A 17,291-nucleotide genomic window follows, 5' to 3' on the forward strand; every position below is an offset into this window, starting at 1 on the left:
CTGTTTACTATGTGCCCTGACCCAGCAGTGAGAAAACTACATGGAAAGAAAGAAGGCAGATAAAAGAAACACAAGCTGTTATATTATAACAAAGAAGAGGCTGAATGGTAGCTTAACTGGGGATTAACATTTGCATTTGCAAGAAATATCTCTGTTGTAAATGGGTACCCTAACTATGAAGAGACTAGTGAGGAAAAAACCCCAGAAGTATAATAATTCTAATAATTTATATGGTATGCATTATGCTTATCAGAATTTGTAACAGACATCCCATTTCTCTTTTTTGCTTCCCAGAACACACTCCTTGATTCAAATTTTCTGTGTAAAACCCAGCTTTTTATAGCACAATCATAGACAATAAACACTATGACTTACTTGATTCTTCTGAGAGTGTTTTGGCATACTACCAAAAGAAGCAAAATCTGAAGAAGCCATTGTAAGAAAATAGAGAAATAAACCAATATCAAGAAGAGAAAGGGATTATTGTCAAATCTGTCTCTTATGTGAATTGGTATTGTTTAGTAGCATCAGCCATGTTTCTGTCCTAAAGAGGTTTACTTTGGTGTTTATGGTTGGAGTTTATGAAAGCTGAGAGTCCAGCCTCTGCTTTTCTTCCCCCCTACCCCAGTTCCCTTCTAGCACAGCATCGGATTCCTGCGAAACTGAGGGGAAAGGTGGCACAAAGAACAGTTACTTCCTGGTCCTCCCACAGGACAGGAGCTGCTGCTTGTGTGCTGGTGTCCTCCACCAGAGGGGAAAGAGAGTGACCTTCCCTCCTGCCAAAAAACTATGACTACTATTATGTTTTCCCACTCTTCTGTGTTTGTCAGACTAACCAGCAGCAGACGTGGCCTGGCGGGTAAATACGGAACCTGATCCAAAGCCTACTGAAGTCAGTAGGAGCTCTGTGTGCTTCAGAACCATGAATATTAGCCTATGAAAGCCATTTTTATATAAAGAGTTTAAAAATTTTAAGAAAAAAGTTGAGAGAAAAGCAGTCTTTTGATAGTTTTGGGGTGGGATTTTTGGAGCGGAGTCTGACCTAAAGCACACTGTGGCAAGGGGGTCTTTTTCAGTACTCTGTGGGCCAGATCCTTAAAATATGGTCCTAGCAATATCACTACCATATTACTTGATTGCTTCTTCTCACCCTGCACCCACTTGGAAGGTATTCAAGACAAGCCCAAATTTATACCAAAATATTTGCCATGTGTTTCAGATAAGGTATAATGAACTTTGAACACAGTAGAACAGATTTTATGTCCAGCATTTCATTTTAATCTCATTTATCTTCCTCCCTCCCTCTTCCCTCTCACACCCCTGCAAACCCCACACCCTCACATTTTATGTGACAGCGTTGCTTTAGTACCTTCAGTAAAATAGCCTCAGCCAGTGAAGCAAACACAAGCACCTTATGAGGTGTGACTAACTTCTGAGTGCAGCCCTTTGCTGCTGTTTGTAGATGACATAGGAGCCCCTGTTGGCCCTGCAGCTTGCCTAATTGACTTAAAGCTGGTAGTGAGCAAGTGAAACAGAAACATGGCATTCGTTAGCTTTTTGATCCCCTGCTTTGTGATCGGCACTGATATCGCTTTCTCTTGCCAGAATACTGACGACTTCGTGGGCGCCAGTTCTCCGGGGGACATTGTTATTGGAGGCTTGTTCGCAGTTCATAGCGAAATGCTGCATCCAGAAGAGCATTTCATCAAGCCAGTAATTCAGAATTGCGCTGGGTGAGTAATATTGGAAATTACATGTATAGCAAAGAGGAGATCGCTGACATCGGGCATGTACTTCTTATATTAAAATCAACAAAATCTGGTTCTCTTACATTTCTTAGTCTTTAAAAACACCTTGGACATCACCTAAATTGCACATAAATTAATACAGGATGACAAAGTATGGCAAAGTTACAGTAAAAAATACTGCGGCTCTCTGGGGAAGGGAATGAGCACTTGATCCTCTTTCAATCTTCATACATAATCAAATAGCCCTGGAGGTTTGTGCTGAACAAGGAGTTAATTTCCATGTAAATGCTAATTTGTTGCTCTACATCTGAGGTACTCTGCTGTGCGGCTGTTCATTATTTGTTATGAAGTTGCACGTACATGACTGAACGCAGGCAGACTGCTCCATTTTACCTAAGCACATATTAAAGTAGGTCCCCCACCTCACAGGGCAGCTCACTGTAATCTATGATAGTACCTTGCTGACTAGATCTTAATTATTGTTATAATTTCTGTCGTTATTATACTTTGTATTATCATTGTGGCATTATGTTATAGGATACACTATATATAAACACAATGTCATGTATGCATTCAGGTTCAGACTGTGCATCAGAATATTTATTTTGTTGGCACCAAATCCTACTGTATTTGAAACATCCACTTTTCTGGAAAGAATGCAAGGGAAACCTGGTGAAAAACTTCATTTTAAGTATATAATAAAGCTTTACAAATCTCAGGAATTCCAAATATGCATTTTCTTTCATTTTAATACAGGTGCAAATCCTCAATTTTTATTTGAATTTTACATGCAACTTAATCCCACATCTTAATCTAATAAACAGCTGGACAGGTAGGCATCTGACAGGATTTATTTTAAAATTATGATGAAGTTGATAGTTTTCCATCATTTTTCTACCGAGTCGTAAATTGTCCCAGGTCCATTTGAAATTTAATTTAGTTTGCAAGATTTGTAAACTTTAGAGAAGCTTGCCTGAGAGGAGGGGTGGTCGTACTGCAGACATTTTGTGCTAGCACAGTTCTGATTAAGCATCTGTTACAATATCTGCTGGAGATAAGGGGAAGAGTTGTACTAACTTCAACAGGTTTAGAGAGTATTTTAGGAACATTGGTGCAACCATTAGAATACCTCAACCTCTGAAATATTTTCTTCTACTCTGAAATATTTAGTCCTTTCCTTTCTTTGTTTCATGCTTTTGGTGAAAGTAAATGCATTTTTAAAAAAGCTTACTGGGCAGATAAGTAGATTGGAATAGCCTCACTGACTTTGACACATTCTTCCTGAAGATCTCTCTTGAAAATTTTCATGTAGCATGAAAATGAATTTTTTTAGAACCTGTTGTGTTTTTTTTTTTTTTTTCATAAAAAACCACTTTTATTCAGGTATAACAAGTTTTGTGATTATTTTGCTTAATCTCCCATTAGGGTGAGACAAAAACATATTGTTTCTAATCTTTGGTACACTAAAACCCAAGCAAATCACACAATACGTACTATCCATCACTTCTTTTCAGTAGTTGTCAAATTCTAAGGGATATGCTCAAAATGGACTTTGCTTCAGCCTTGTTCCCAGCCGTGTTTTTCTAAAATAAAACTTCTGTGTTTCCTGACAGCTTTGAAATTCAAATTTTTCTTCAGACACTTGCAATGATACATGCTATTGAAATGATCAACAATTCAACGCTGTTGTCTGGAGTTACTCTGGGGTACGAAATCTATGACACATGTGCAGAAGTTACAAAAGCCATGGCATCTGCTCTGAGGTTCCTGGCTAAATTCAATTCTTCTAATGACGTTGTGGAGTTCAAGTGTAACTACTCAGACTACATCCCAAGAATTAAGGCAGTCACTGGAGCCAGCTACTCGGAGGTGTCAATGGCCGTTTCAAGGCTGTTGGCTTTGCAACTAATCCCACAGGTAGGTTTGAGGGAGCTATTTAATTTTGGACAGAGGGTCAAATTTACCATGCTTAGAATAAAGGTGCAGCTCTAATCATAGGGATTGCAAAAGCCACATGTTTGATACAGGGCAGGATTTGACTCAACCCAAGGCTGTCGGGAGGGGTGGGCTTGAACTCCAAATGGAGAGCTTGATTCACTTGCTTAAACAAAGGCACTAAGGGCTATTTTATAAGCCCGAGGCACATGCCTTGCAGTGCTATTTCAGGATGATGCTGGGCTCTTGTCAGCCTGGCAGCACCACTAGTCAGTGCTGCATGGCTGTGCCAGTTACTCTAGTGTACCTCAGATGACATTCAAGGACTTTGTTCAGACAGCAAAAATACACCTGCCATGTCTAGTCGGGCTGTTGGTGAACATGACAATACCCAATCTCAAGCTGAGGGGGGTGGGGTAGGGGGTGGGCGAACAAAAAATCAAACTTGACCAGAAATTTGGAAATTCTTTGCTGTGAGATAGGTCGGGTTTTGGTGTCTGTTTTAACTATGGACAGGGAAGTGAGGAATATTGCTGGAAAACACAGTTTTACTCATGTTACTCTTCAAGCAGCTACACAAAAGAAGGAATACAACTTTGGATCTAGAAAGATCCACACTGGTCCTTTCCAAAACATCCTTCTCTACTTCTGACCTCTCTAGGACTAGTTCAGTCCCACACTTGCACTTAGGCTGGTGCTTACATCTCTACTTCCACCATCATAAAAGAGTTGGGGTCGAGGCCAGGACCAACAAGGAGAAAGGAGATCCACTTCCACACCATCCTGCGTTGCAGATTGCGTTGGGCAATTTGACATAAATTATCTTACTGCAAAGTAGCAACATAGTAACCAAACATGTGCAAATGACACAAAATCTGAACTAAACATAACTTCCAGCTGAATCTTTTCCTCTGCAAAGGCAGGAAGTAATTATGAGCTCCAGCTCCACCACAGGAGAAATAGTAAGTAGGAAAATTAAAATGCCACACTTCAACATAATCAAAAGGCAAGCGATGAAACAAATCTGTGTTGGGACATAGAGATGGAAAAGCTGACCCAGCAGATTTTTCTCATCAATAGCATGCGTAACCTTCTGGCAATAATAAGATTTGGTATCCCCTCCAGACAGGTGACTCTCATTTTGGAAAGCTTAGATTTACTTTTTAGGAACTGTCAAGCAATGTATGAAATATAAATGTAGGGAAAAAAAACCTCCTACAAACAAACAGAAAAGGATTAAAACTAAAGAGATTTAAATAATGACATTCCATTTACCTTTTTCTAGCTATATTCACAAGAGGAAGGCAATAAATCTTATATATGAAAGAATCATAGCATTCTGTAGTATTGGTTACTGCTTGTTTTTCTGAGGGGTTCTTCTAACAGGCTTAAAGATCCTTTTAAAATACAGCAATTAAATCTTGGAGAGAAAATACGTATGTAAGTGAACCATACTAACATACTCAGTGATAGAAAAATACTGCAAAATGTAAGGGTGCTAGCAATTTGAATAATAACTCAGACAATACTTAATGCTTCCAGTGTTTTAAATATTGTTTTGAATAGCATGTTTATGGTGTCTACACAGAGTAAAACACAATCCTTACAACAACATAATTGTCGTATCCATTTTGAAAGGTTTTATTCTCTGCCTTTATTGAAGTAAGTAATTATGTGCATGAGGAGGAAAATAGTGAAAGCAGTACTGGTCATGAATCTGCATCCAACTAGCAGAGTGAGGGAACCTGACTCATTTGCCTGCACCTGGTTGATGTTCAGTCACAGAAGGAGGGAGCCCTGGGTCAGGCTGGGTGAAAGAGCAATCACGGCAGTTTTGGATGTCTTGGCATCCTCTGCAGGAGACCTCTTCCATAACTGAGTCGTTTGCTCTTCCTAGGTCAGTCCTGCATCATCAGCTGAAATCCTCAGTGACAAAATCCGGTTTCCTTCTTTCTTCAGGACTATCCCCAGTGATTTTCATCAGACAAGAGCAATGGCCCACTTGATCTGTGAGTCTGGGTGGAATTGGATTGGAGTAATAGCCACTGATGATGACAATGGGCGCTTTGCTCTGGAGAGCTTTGGGGTCCAGGCCATGGCAAACAATGTTTGCATAGCTTTTAAAGAAATGCTGCCTGCCTACCTCTCTGACAACACCTTTCACACCAAAGTTGATCACGCAGTTGAGAAGATTGTCAAGGAAACCAAAGTAAATGTTATTGTTGTCTTTATGAGACAGTTCCATGTGCTAAAACTATTTAAGAAAGCAATTGAGAGGAATGTAAATAAAACCTGGATTGCAAGTGATAATTGGTCAGCTGCAGTCAAAATCAGTACCATTCCCAATATCAGACAGCTGGGGACAATTGTGGGATTTGGATTTAAAAGTGGAGACATCTCCACATTCCAAGACTTTCTGAGAAACCTTCATGAAAAGCCCACTGACAACAACAAATTTTTACATGAATATATTATGCTTTTGTCAGTCTGTGCACACCTGGAATACCACGATTTTCAAACGTGCATTTCAAACCAGTCCCAGGATGATCTACTGCAAAATGTTGAAAATAACCATCAGATCTGGAGAGATGATTTTTTGAACGCTAACATTGAACCAGGATTTATCCATAGTACTATACTTGCAGTCTATGCCATTGCTCACGCCATTAAAGGGCAATGCAAAGACAGAAACTGCAAGGATCCTTCTGCCTTTGCTCCCTGGCAGGTATGATGTTAATTCTTTTGGGTGTCATTCTCTCAGAAAAACTTTCATCTCGTTTTTGCTCCCATGTTCCTGGATTTACTAGCTTGGTCCTTTTACTAAATGACTTTTATTCCTGTTCTTGCCTTTCTTCACCAACTGAAATTACAGACTATGTGCTAGAGCAGCAGTACCTAACTGCTGCAGTGCTGGGAACTAGAATCCAGTTTTGTCTCCCTTTTTTTTGGCCCATGTAAGCACAGAAGCTCCTCATACTAAGCCATGGCTGTGTTCTGTGTTCACAAAAATTATCAGAGGGATGGAACACCTCTCCTATGAAAAAAGGCTCAGAGAATTGGGGTTGTTCAGCCTGGAGAAGAGAAGGCTCCGGGGAGACCTTATTGCAGCCTTTCAGCACTTAAACGTGGCTTACAAGAAAGATAAGGACAAATTTTTTAGTACACCCTGTTGCAACAGGACAAGGGGTAATGGTTTTAAACTGAAAGAAGATAGATTTAGATTGAATATAAGGAAGAAATTTTTTACAGTGAGGGTGGTGAAGTACTGGAACGGGTTGCCCAGAGAAGTAGTGGAGGCCCCATCCCTGGAAACATTCAAGGTGAGGTTGGACGGGGCTCTGAGCAACCTGATCTAGTTGAAGATGTCCCTGCTCACTGCAGGGGGTTTGAACTAGATGGCCTCTAAAGGTCCCTTCCAACCTAAACTGTTCTATGACTCTATGATTCTATGATTATTGCATTTCACATACAGGTATCTAACTGATCATGAGTAGCTACATACCTACCATCTCCTCCTTCATGGGTGCAATAGCAATGGCTGTAAACACATGAATCCACAGGTGCACAAGGGGTCTTTAGCTGCTGGGCTTCATTAGCTACCCTAACACTTCCCCCATCACCTTCAAAGAGCACACAGAGTAGACACCAGCTTGTATGAAGGTTCCAGTCTGTAGGCTCCTTGCTGTAATGTCTTGCTAGCTACTCATGTGGGATAGAAATAATGTATAGTCAATCTACAGTTGATTTATCAGCTATTCAGCTACTAGCTGTTGGTTCTGTTGCTGCAAACCACTGTAATTCACAGCAATGAGTACTCTTGAGAGATGGGGATATTGCAGGATAGGAGCATTCTCCAAAGAGCTTCAATTTTCCTCTCTCTCTCTCTCACCGTTGTCTCTGTTTTGTCTGAATTCAGGTATTTTCTTCTATAATGAATCTTTACTTGAAAGTGAAAATGCATCTGTCTGATCTTGATTTATACTGAAGTGACTGGTAGGAAAATTAGACACAATCTTTAAGATGGGTGAAGCACTTGTTATCAACCTCTACTGGGTGGGAAAAGAAGAGAAAAAATCAGACAAGTAAACCTGTCCTGACCTTTTACCCAAGAACCTGTTCAGGAGTATTCACTTTTACACACTTTTACTCAGAGGACTAAACAAAAGTTCATTTAAAAGTCAAACAACCACTGAAGCACTCTGACTTGCTCTGACCTCTTATCCTAGGTCAGGGCAGGTCAAACCAAGATAGGAGGTTTGAAAAAAAAAAACAACCAACCCAGTAACAATCAGACTCTTACATGAATTTGTAAATGCAAATGGGACAGATTCAGGACTGCTTTACAAGGGTTATAACTTTATGGAGCTGCATTTACATCATCGCTGAATCAAATCCCAAATTACCGAAATTAAAAGCCCTTTTAAGAGGCTAAGAACTCATGAAGAAAACTGAAAGAGGTTGTTATTCCCCCTGTGCTGTTTTCATAATACGTTTCCTCTACACTAAATTTAAACCCTCTAGAAATATGTATATATAAAGCTTAGAATGCAACTAATCCATATCACACATCTCTGCATACAGAGAAATGACCGAGTCGTTGGTGTTACAGACTTTGCAAAAATAACCATCAGTTACATCAAAATGCTGCTAATATTAGCCCCTTCTGTCTGAAGCTCAAGATGTATTCAGAAAGCTCTGTTGTTCCCATATCATCAGAGAAATTGGAAAAGTGGAGAAGAGAAAGATTAAAAAACTAGCCTGAGCGTATACAATTAAAAAATTCCTATTCAATCCCACACAGCTATGCAACATCCAACTCAAATACACACTTTGGTTCTTCATAAATTGGTAGTGACGCAGTGAGAGTGCATGAACTCTCAAAAAAATTATGTTATACATGAAAAATGACATATTATATACACCAGATATGTTATATACATATATTTGCCAAAGCCTATTGAGGTAATATACTTGTCAGTATGTTCATCAAATGCTACAAATATCACAGATGGATCCATGTAAAAGTGTGCTGTTCAAAGGGCAGTTAAATTTAGTCTTTCACCAAAACCTTGGGTTTTTTTCTTGTTAATTAATCACTGTTGTCAAAAATCATTAGGCCTGAAAAGGTGTAGAGCTTTTGCATCTGTTAAGAACCACAGTAGCTAAGGAAAGTCCTTCTGTGATCTCCCCATGAACTGGGAGTGGATTATACGTGCCTTAACCTGTCCTTTTTCTAGATTCACACAGAATGTTTTGATCTGCCTTTTTGTGATGAGGGAGAGTAAAATTTCCCCGTTTAACAGAATGGGTTGCAATACAAAGCTGGACAGTTGCCTTATCAAAGCATGCTTGTTCTGATATTGCCTACAATCTATCAAATATGACCTAGCTGTTTATTGCCATTATGCCACTGACCACAGGCGTGTATTGTCCCTGTAAGAGTTCCAAGTCACATCTTGCAGTACACAATATCAGTCAGAGTAACAGCTGGAAACAATGTTAGATATTTCCAGACATGTTGGGGGAGGTTACTTTGGAACCAAATCTTGCCCATATTGACTCTGGTGACAGTAAAGTAACAACAGGAGCATCATTCATCGTTGTTCTTTACAAGAAGAGGAGTTCCAAAAGGCCATTAGTTCTTGCAAGCAAAAATCCTTTCCCATCATGATACTGAAATTTCCACAGCTAGAAAAAAAAATACTAACATAAGTAATTGTACACATTGCATAGAGTTAAGAAATTATGAAATTTTTTTTATTAATAGATTTTTAAGGTCAACAGGACTGTCTGAGTAACGTAATACTTCATAGGATGTCAAATTAAATGGTTAGAAATATGTATTTTCATTTTAAGGTTTCTTTTACGCCTAAAAAGCAACATTTCTTTCTAACTTGATATTATCATACAGATGTTATACCATTGAGTTTATCACACTGACATGATACTGATGTATGTTATTGTTCCTTATACTTATGTTCAGCTCCTTGAAGAACTTAAAAAAGTTACAGTCATTGATGATGGTAAAGAGATCAAGTTTGACTCCAATGGAGATATGAGCACCAGTTACGATGTACTTCTTTGGAAAGAAATTGATGGCCACATGGAAATCACCACTATGGCAGAATATGACCCAGAGAAAGGTGACTTCATCTTTGAGGATGAGGAGAAAAAAAAAGAATTTCTGGATTTAAAGGTAACTTTTAATTTGTTGACATAACATGGGAAATTTGCTTCATGTGTTTTCTTCTCCCTCCAGTAGTTGCAACTGAGGTATGTGTCAGCTAGAAATGTCTCTTGTGGTTTCATGTTCTCCTTTTAGAGCAAAGAATCCTCTCTGGGTTTATTCAACTACCCTGATGCACCCTGAGAACCATGTTAGCCTGTGAGCAGGCTCGGTGATTTGAGATTATTTCTCCAGAATGCTTCTAAGAGGTCTGCTAAGATAAGCAATAGAAGTTATGTCTGTCCTAAGGATGCTATTCAAGAATCTTGAAAAGGGGTTTTAAAATAAAAAAGTGACTGTATATAAAAGCCCCCTCTCTTTGTAACACCACCATTTATTTTATACACAAAGACTCATATCTGTTGACTTTACTTTAAAAAAAAAAATAATAAGAAAAAGGTTTTGTTGATTATTTGCTCCTATTAAAGCTGGGGTCAGCAAAACTACAGGAGTCTGAGGTTGGTGGCACCACCTGGAGCCCTGGCACTGGTGTAGGCAGGACTAGTGGATGACCCCAGCCGGTTCCAGCTGGACAATCTGTCATCTGTGCATGGGTGGAGGTCTTGGTTCATTGTGCAGCTCTGTGCTGCCAAGTATTCACTGCTAAGGGGACAGGGAGAGGCTGCTTACCAGGTGGGCTGAATACAAGCCTCAGCTGATAGAAAAGGCTGAGGGCAGAAGAAAATGTCAACTCTTGTTTCTTTTTGTGGCACTGCCCAGGATGGCAAGGAAATGGCTCACCTCCTTGTGAGCACCATCCTGGAGGGAGAAGAAATAGAAGTGTCCCTCGGGACTGCTCCATTTTACAAAAAATTGTCTTCAGAAGGAGGACCCGAACTCAGACCTCGAGAGTGGTGTGTCGTGACTCACGGATGAGCTGCCAAGGGTCAGGAGTGTTGGAGCTGCAGTGCAGAGCACCCACCGAGGTGTCTCCCCACAAGTTGAGGTGTCTCCACCAGGCTCAGAGCAGCTGAGCAAGGTTTCAGGATCTCACTTGTGAAGCAGTCTATTTGATTCCCCCATCAGGCTTTCTTTGGAGCAAATCCTCAGCAGTCTAAATTCCAGGTTCAAAGCTGGATGAGACAATTTGATCTGGATTTTAAAGGTACAGACAGTTCCACTGAGTGGCATTCAGGGCAAAAATATAACATTAGCAGGTAGGTAATGCCCTATGCTGTCACTTGTTGACTGTGTGGAGAAAATACAAGAAACATGAAGCCTATAATGCCTTTTTTTCAGCATCATTTTCAGATTCCCTTAAAATATGTTAGATACAAAAAGAGGGTGCAAATTGCAGAATTACTGGAGGTTTATTTTAATGGTTCTTAGTAATTAGTTGGGCCTGAGCTGATTTTTTTGTTGTTGTTTTCTGCACACTGCAGAAGGTTCAGTCAACATGCTCCCAGCACTGCAGGCCAGGCCAGATGAAAAAGGTTACAGAAAGCCCACACACATGCTGCTATGAGTGTGTTTACTGCCCAGAAAACCATTACAGCAATCAAACAGGTAAGGAATTGTGATCCATGTAAAGGTTTATTCAGACACCAATACAATTGTTTTGTTTGGGTGTAATGTGACTTGGCAACCTTGGGTATAACTTTGGGATGGGATTAAAGTATTTGTTTATGCTCAGTTTCCAAAATACGAGTGTTAGGCCTATAAAACTTGGTTTAAGTGCTTTTTAGAAGACCAAATGCAAAGCAATTAGATTTTCCAGTTGACTAGGATTATCTTTTGTTAGGATGGAAAGTCTGGCTCATTTATCAGTGAGACTGACTCTCGTTAAAATACAGCCTTGCTCCCCTGTCTTTCTGCAGTACACCCAGCCAAATACGGAAGAAATTCTTTATAATGAGGGTGGTGAGACACTGGAACAGGTTGCCCAGAAAAGTTGTGGATGCCCCATCCCTGGCAATGTTCAAGGCCAGGTTGGATGGGTCTTTGAGCAACCTGATCTGGTGGAAGGTGACCCTGCCCATGTCAGAGGAGTTGGGCCAGAGGACCTTTGAAGGTCCCTTCCAGCCCAAACCGTTCTATGAGTCTACGAAGTTCAAGGGTTACGTATTTTGCTTGCCAGCATATTTTTTGTCTTACCAGGGAGTACTGCAAAGTTTGATATAATTGTACAGTAATATTTTCTAGTATAAAATCTGGTGTGTATTTTACCACTGGTTCATTTATAGGTTTGAGCAAAATTTTTTAAGGGGAAAAATTAAAATCGGAGGAGAGAGATGGAATTAAGAAAATTGTGGTACAATGTACTTTTAATATCCTGAGAGCAGAAGGAAATTAAATTTTATCTTTTTAATTGAAATAATTGTGAAATTTCTCTGTATCAGAGGTCAGGAATTTAAAAGCAAAAGTAACCTTTCAAAGCATAATCTAAAACAATGTTTATTCTTGCTGTTTTATTTCAAAAGCTGTCTGTAAAGAGGAAGTTGGGCTTTTTTTCTTGGTGAAATGTATATAGGTCCAGTTTCTCCAAGGGAACTGATTTACTCTCAAGTCATTGTTCAGGTTTCAGTTAAAGTTCACCTGTCCAGAGCTCTGGCCAGTCAGCAACGACCAAGGCAGTTTTAGTACCCGGCTCATTCTCCCTGTCCCCTCCCTACCCCTGGCTGCAGGCAGACCCTGCTCCCAGCCAGCAGGCATTCGGGCTTTGCTCCTGCTGCTGCTGCCACCGCCGCCACCACAGCCACCTCTGCTGCCACCGCTGCCACTGCTGCCACGCTGCCACCGCAGTCCTGCAGCTCCTCTGCCTGGACAGCAACAGCAATAGTCAGAAGCAATCAGCCCTGCCCATTCCCTTAGCATCCCTTCCCACATTCCTCCTGTATCTCAAGCCTCGATAATCCACTTGGCAGTTTATTTACTTCGGGTTTCTAAGTTATCTTCCTTTTTCTGCTTTCAGATATGGATTACTGCTACCGATGTAACAACAAAACCTACTGGGCTCCCGTCAACAGTACCACATGCTACAGAAAGACAATCCATTTCCTCGCCTGGACTGACTGGTTTGCTATTTTCCTCCTCCTCCTCTCTGCTTTTGGGGTTGTGTTGGTTTTGTCAATCAGTGTAATATTTACTAAAAACTTGAACACGCCGGTTGTAAAGGCGTCTGGAGGGCTGACTGTCTGCTATATTATTCTCTTCAGCCACTTCTTAATTTTTTTAAGCACCGTCTTCTTCATAGATGAACCCACAGAATTCAAGTGTAAGACTAGGCAAGCCCTCTTTGGCATAAGTTTTGCGCTCTGCATTTCATGTATTTTAATAAAGTCACTAAAAATTTTGCTGGCCTTCAGCTTTGATCCCAAGCTGCGGAATTTCCTGAAATGCATGTATAAACCTATTCCCACTGTGGTTGCCTGCACTGGAATTCAAGTTATCATTTGCACCTTCTGGCTAATATTTAGGACACCTTTTGTAAAGCAAAATTTCTCAATCCCAAGAGCAATAATTCTGGAGTGCAATGAGGGCTCTATTGTGGCTTTTGGGATTATGCTGGGCTACATCGCTGCCCTAGCCTTCGTTTGCTTCATATTTGCCTTTAAAGGTAGGAAGTTGCCAGAGAACTACAATGAAGCTAAATTCATCACCTTTGGCATGCTAATTTACTTTATAGCATGGATTGTATTTATCCCCGTCTATGCAACTACATTTGGCAAATACCTGCCAGCAGTGGAAATCATCGTTGTCTTAATATCCAATTATGGAATCCTCTGCTGCACTTTTTTTCCGAAGTGCTATATCATCATTTACAAGCAAGAAACGAACACAAAATCTGCCTTTCTCAAAATGGTTTACACATATTCCTCCAAGAGTGCAGGCAGCGTTGCTGTTAGTCAGTTTTCTTTGGATTCAAAGTCTTCCAGCTCCCGAGCTACTATCTCAGACTCATGTAAATCTGAGAAAAACTCTGCGAATGGAAATTGCCATTTCCAAGTGCCTGAGCAGAGACTAATAAAAGGGGAAGTTCTTCCTAAAAATACTGCAAGGACTGTGGCCAGGAAAAGACTCTCCAGCATATGACTGAGCAGCATTAAAGTACTAGAAGATGAAAAGCCAACTTTGGGAGCCATTTTTCTTTCAGGTCTCTTTCCTTTTGGCATCCCCAAAGAGAGCAGGCCACGCAAAATGCGTTCTTCTCTGGTACATAAGCCGTTATCCATTACCAGATTTGCAAGGCGTTCCTTGCTAACAGAGTCCAGCCCTGCTCCTGCAGGCACCATGAGGTACGGTCCCCTTCAGCAGTGCCCTTCCATCCCCGGCCCCCTCACGTAGACTTTCAGGAACCTATTCTTCAATCTCACTTCCCTGAGTGAGGCAGAAGCATCAGAAGAGTATTATTTCTCACAGACTTGTAGATGGGAACATATGGGTTTACCCCACTTGTTTTGTGTCTTTGGTGCCCAACTGTTTAAGGAGCTCTTCTTCTCACCTGGCTCTGTTTTACAGATCAAAGAGATCCCTCTCCCAGCCTTTGTTTGCTAGGCTAAACAAGCTCAGTCCTTTAGTCTCCACTTTTGAGATAGGCTTTCCATTCTCCTGAGCATTACAAAGTAACCCTTTTCAGCCGGTATCAGTGAATCCTTTTTCTTTTTTCCCTCCCCAAAACTGCACACCTTATTGCAGACAAGTGTTGCAGTTACTTTTAAAGTTCCTTGTATTTGCCAGGTTGATAATGAACTAGAGACAGGTCTACCTGAAAATCAAAGAACTGCTCTGGAGCTCTGTAGTTATACATATGTCCATCTACCTTCTTTCCCCCGTCCTCAGAGGACATACGCTGATTCACCTCATGCACCTCCTCTGATGCATGAGGAGAGAGGACCCACTATGTTTGTCCCCAGGTGTCCTCTTAGTTGAGGACGTAATGTCAATAAACACTAATTGATCCCTCTCTTTAGCATAAATGATGTAATGGCCAGGATCAGCATGAGTGCAACCTGGGAATTTTAGCTTTTTTGATATATATTTTTAAAAACTGATTTTCAACAAGAAAATGACAGTGCACCATTCTGATACGTAGAAATAGCACAAGAATTAACTGATATGAGCTGCACTGGATGAGTCTCTGCTCTGTAGCTCCGTCAGTATAGCTATGCCTTGCCTTCTGTACGAGAGGCAAATGGCACGTTCAGAGAAGGAGGAATTTTTCTGTCAGGACAATGGTACCACAGAGCTTTGTCAGATGCTAAACAGCGGAGCTATGTTGCCAATCCAGGACCGTGAAAAGTACTTTTCCGTGTTCATAAAGCCCAGACCATAGAAACTTTTGCTACTTTAATTTCTGTGACATGTTACTGTAAAATAATACTGAATTCCTTGGGTTTTGCCCATGCTTCTGTTTAGATCTGGAATAATTTGATGTTGTGGTGGGCCAAAGTAAAGTTCAGTAGATTTGCTGTTACACAGGCATATTGTATTATTGTTATGTACAATATATCTATTTTTCTATCATTTCTATTTTTATGTTGTAACCCGTAACCATATGATTTTTTCTACTCGTATTTTGTTAAAAAAAACCTTTAAATCAGTTTTCAACAATGGCCAAAGGCAACAAAATTTCTGTGACATGTAGACTATATGTGTACTACTCACCTGTGAAGACATTTTTAAAGTTATTTGAATGGCAAGGGTGCAATTTGCATACATGTTTGAGTAATAATGTAAGTACTGTAGCTGATTCGAAGAATAAAGGTTTATGCATATATATTTATATAATGAATGCACTTCATACATCAGGTGTTGCAAATACTGTTCTGAATATGAAGTTATATACAATAAGGTTAAAATTCCTGCAGTTTGGCTGCCAGTGCAGCAAGGAGCATCTCCCTAAAAGAGAGAAGCAAAGCTTACATTGCACGATGTCTGTCAGCACTAAGCTGGTTAGAAAAGTTAATTCAGCTCAAACGTTGTACCTGTATTTATTGTTTTCAAAAGTGTTGAGCATGTCATGTCTTGAAGATATAAGGAAAGGGAGTGATTAAAGCCATATTGTTATTTAAAACTGAGTTTGCTTACTTAATTTCCTTACCTTTCCCCATGAATTTCGGTTTGGCCTTGAACAGCAGCAACGCGTGCCCCTGTGCGGTGTTTCCACGTGGTAGATCTCAGCCTGCTTCTTACAAACATCCTTTAGGTTGAAAGCTAACTATGGTAGGGCAACCCTCCCTAGACGACAATGAGGAAAGTATCTTGAGGAACAGGGAGTGGGGACAGCAATATGAAGGTCTCTACGGAGGGATCTTTAAGGAAAGACATCACATATGGCAGAATTTCAAAGGAGTCCTGCATGCTGTCTGCCTCTCCAGCTACTCAGGTCTTCTGCGTAAAGCACAGTCAGTGGTGGGGCTGAGAGGGCATAACAGGTTTGCTAGCTAGGCTTGGCAGAAAAAAGAGGCACTGTACCAAGCTGTGTTACGTATGTCTTTAAATGTCTTGTCTGCAAGAAGCAAGTGATCATATGTAGGTAGAACATAAGGCAATTGTGCTATCCTATACAGAGGATAAAAAAAGCTGAAAATAGGGGTTCACAACACTAAGGGGAGCATTTACATGCATCCCCCTGCCCAGAACAGTATGCATTCCAGCAGTCCAACCATTCCTGTTACCAGGCACAGTTAATTGTGCACTGGTTACAGTGTCTGTAACAGCAACTGTCTGTGCACGGCAAAGACTCAATTAAATGAGCCTGAAACAGGTTTTCACCCCGCCAGAGCACAGAACAGGAATCACTTTCCCTAGTCATAGTGAAGTCTTGGCACGGCCACCCTGCAGCCACAGCCCGTAGGTCAGACCGTGCGGGGCTGAAGGGGTCAGCTCTTCTTTCTGGCTCAGAGGACGCTCTGCTCACTCACTGCGAAAAGATCCTGATGCCACTTCTCAAAATGCTAACACCTGTGTGTGCCCACCTGCAAGCTTTCCATCTCCAAGAGCAGTAGGGAGGATGCACGGTCCCCAGTACAGTGCTGCCCAAACAGAAGTCAAGTGTGAAAATGCCATTTGTTGAGGTCAGTGGGAGGCTGCTCTGGATGTAACCACTATTTAGCCTTTTGGAGTTTTATGTCATTCATAGCTAGTAATGCTAAATGATGTATTCTGAAGCCACTGTCACAGCGTACAATATCTTTAGGGAGAATTAAGACTGTAAAGGCCACCAAGTTTTTCAAGTCCTCTCCTCCAGGGCATAATTTCCTCATGATTTCAGTATCTCTAGCTGTGCAGATGCCTTTCAGCTGCGCATAATCTGTAGAGCAGTTCTTTGGCGAGCGCTGGGAACTATTGATGTGAGCTCTGGGCTTCCGCCCAGCAGCTTTGCTGGTGGCTGTAGGAACTGCAATGACTCTAAATGTGCGGGTTACCAGCACGACTAGCAA

At 40.9% G+C, this 17,291-nt stretch overlaps 1 protein-coding gene across 3 annotated transcripts; it reads left to right on the forward strand.

The window, feature by feature from the left end:
• The first annotated feature begins 1,539 nt into the window (after positions 1-1,539).
• On the forward strand, positions 1,540-14,857 carry GPRC6A (G protein-coupled receptor class C group 6 member A). 3 transcript variants are annotated; one of them, XM_009507612.2, is made up of 6 exons: positions 1,540-1,733; positions 3,362-3,665; positions 5,581-6,408; positions 9,667-9,879; positions 11,292-11,415; positions 12,821-14,857. In XM_009507612.2, exons 1-6 carry the CDS (start codon positions 1,540-1,542, stop codon positions 13,939-13,941), a joined length of 2,784 nt encoding a protein of 927 aa, XP_009505907.2. In that variant the 3' UTR covers positions 13,942-14,857. The 3 variants fall into 3 exon arrangements, with proteins under 3 accessions (XP_009505907.2, XP_064304699.1, XP_064304698.1); XM_064448629.1 differs by having other exon boundaries at positions 5,581-5,892; XM_064448628.1 differs by lacking the exon at positions 9,667-9,879.
• The last annotated feature ends 2,434 nt before the right edge of the window (positions 14,858-17,291 follow it).

Source organism: Phalacrocorax carbo, chromosome 3, assembly GCF_963921805.1.
Source record: "Phalacrocorax carbo chromosome 3, bPhaCar2.1, whole genome shotgun sequence".
Lineage (NCBI taxonomy): Eukaryota > Metazoa > Chordata > Aves > Suliformes > Phalacrocoracidae > Phalacrocorax > Phalacrocorax carbo.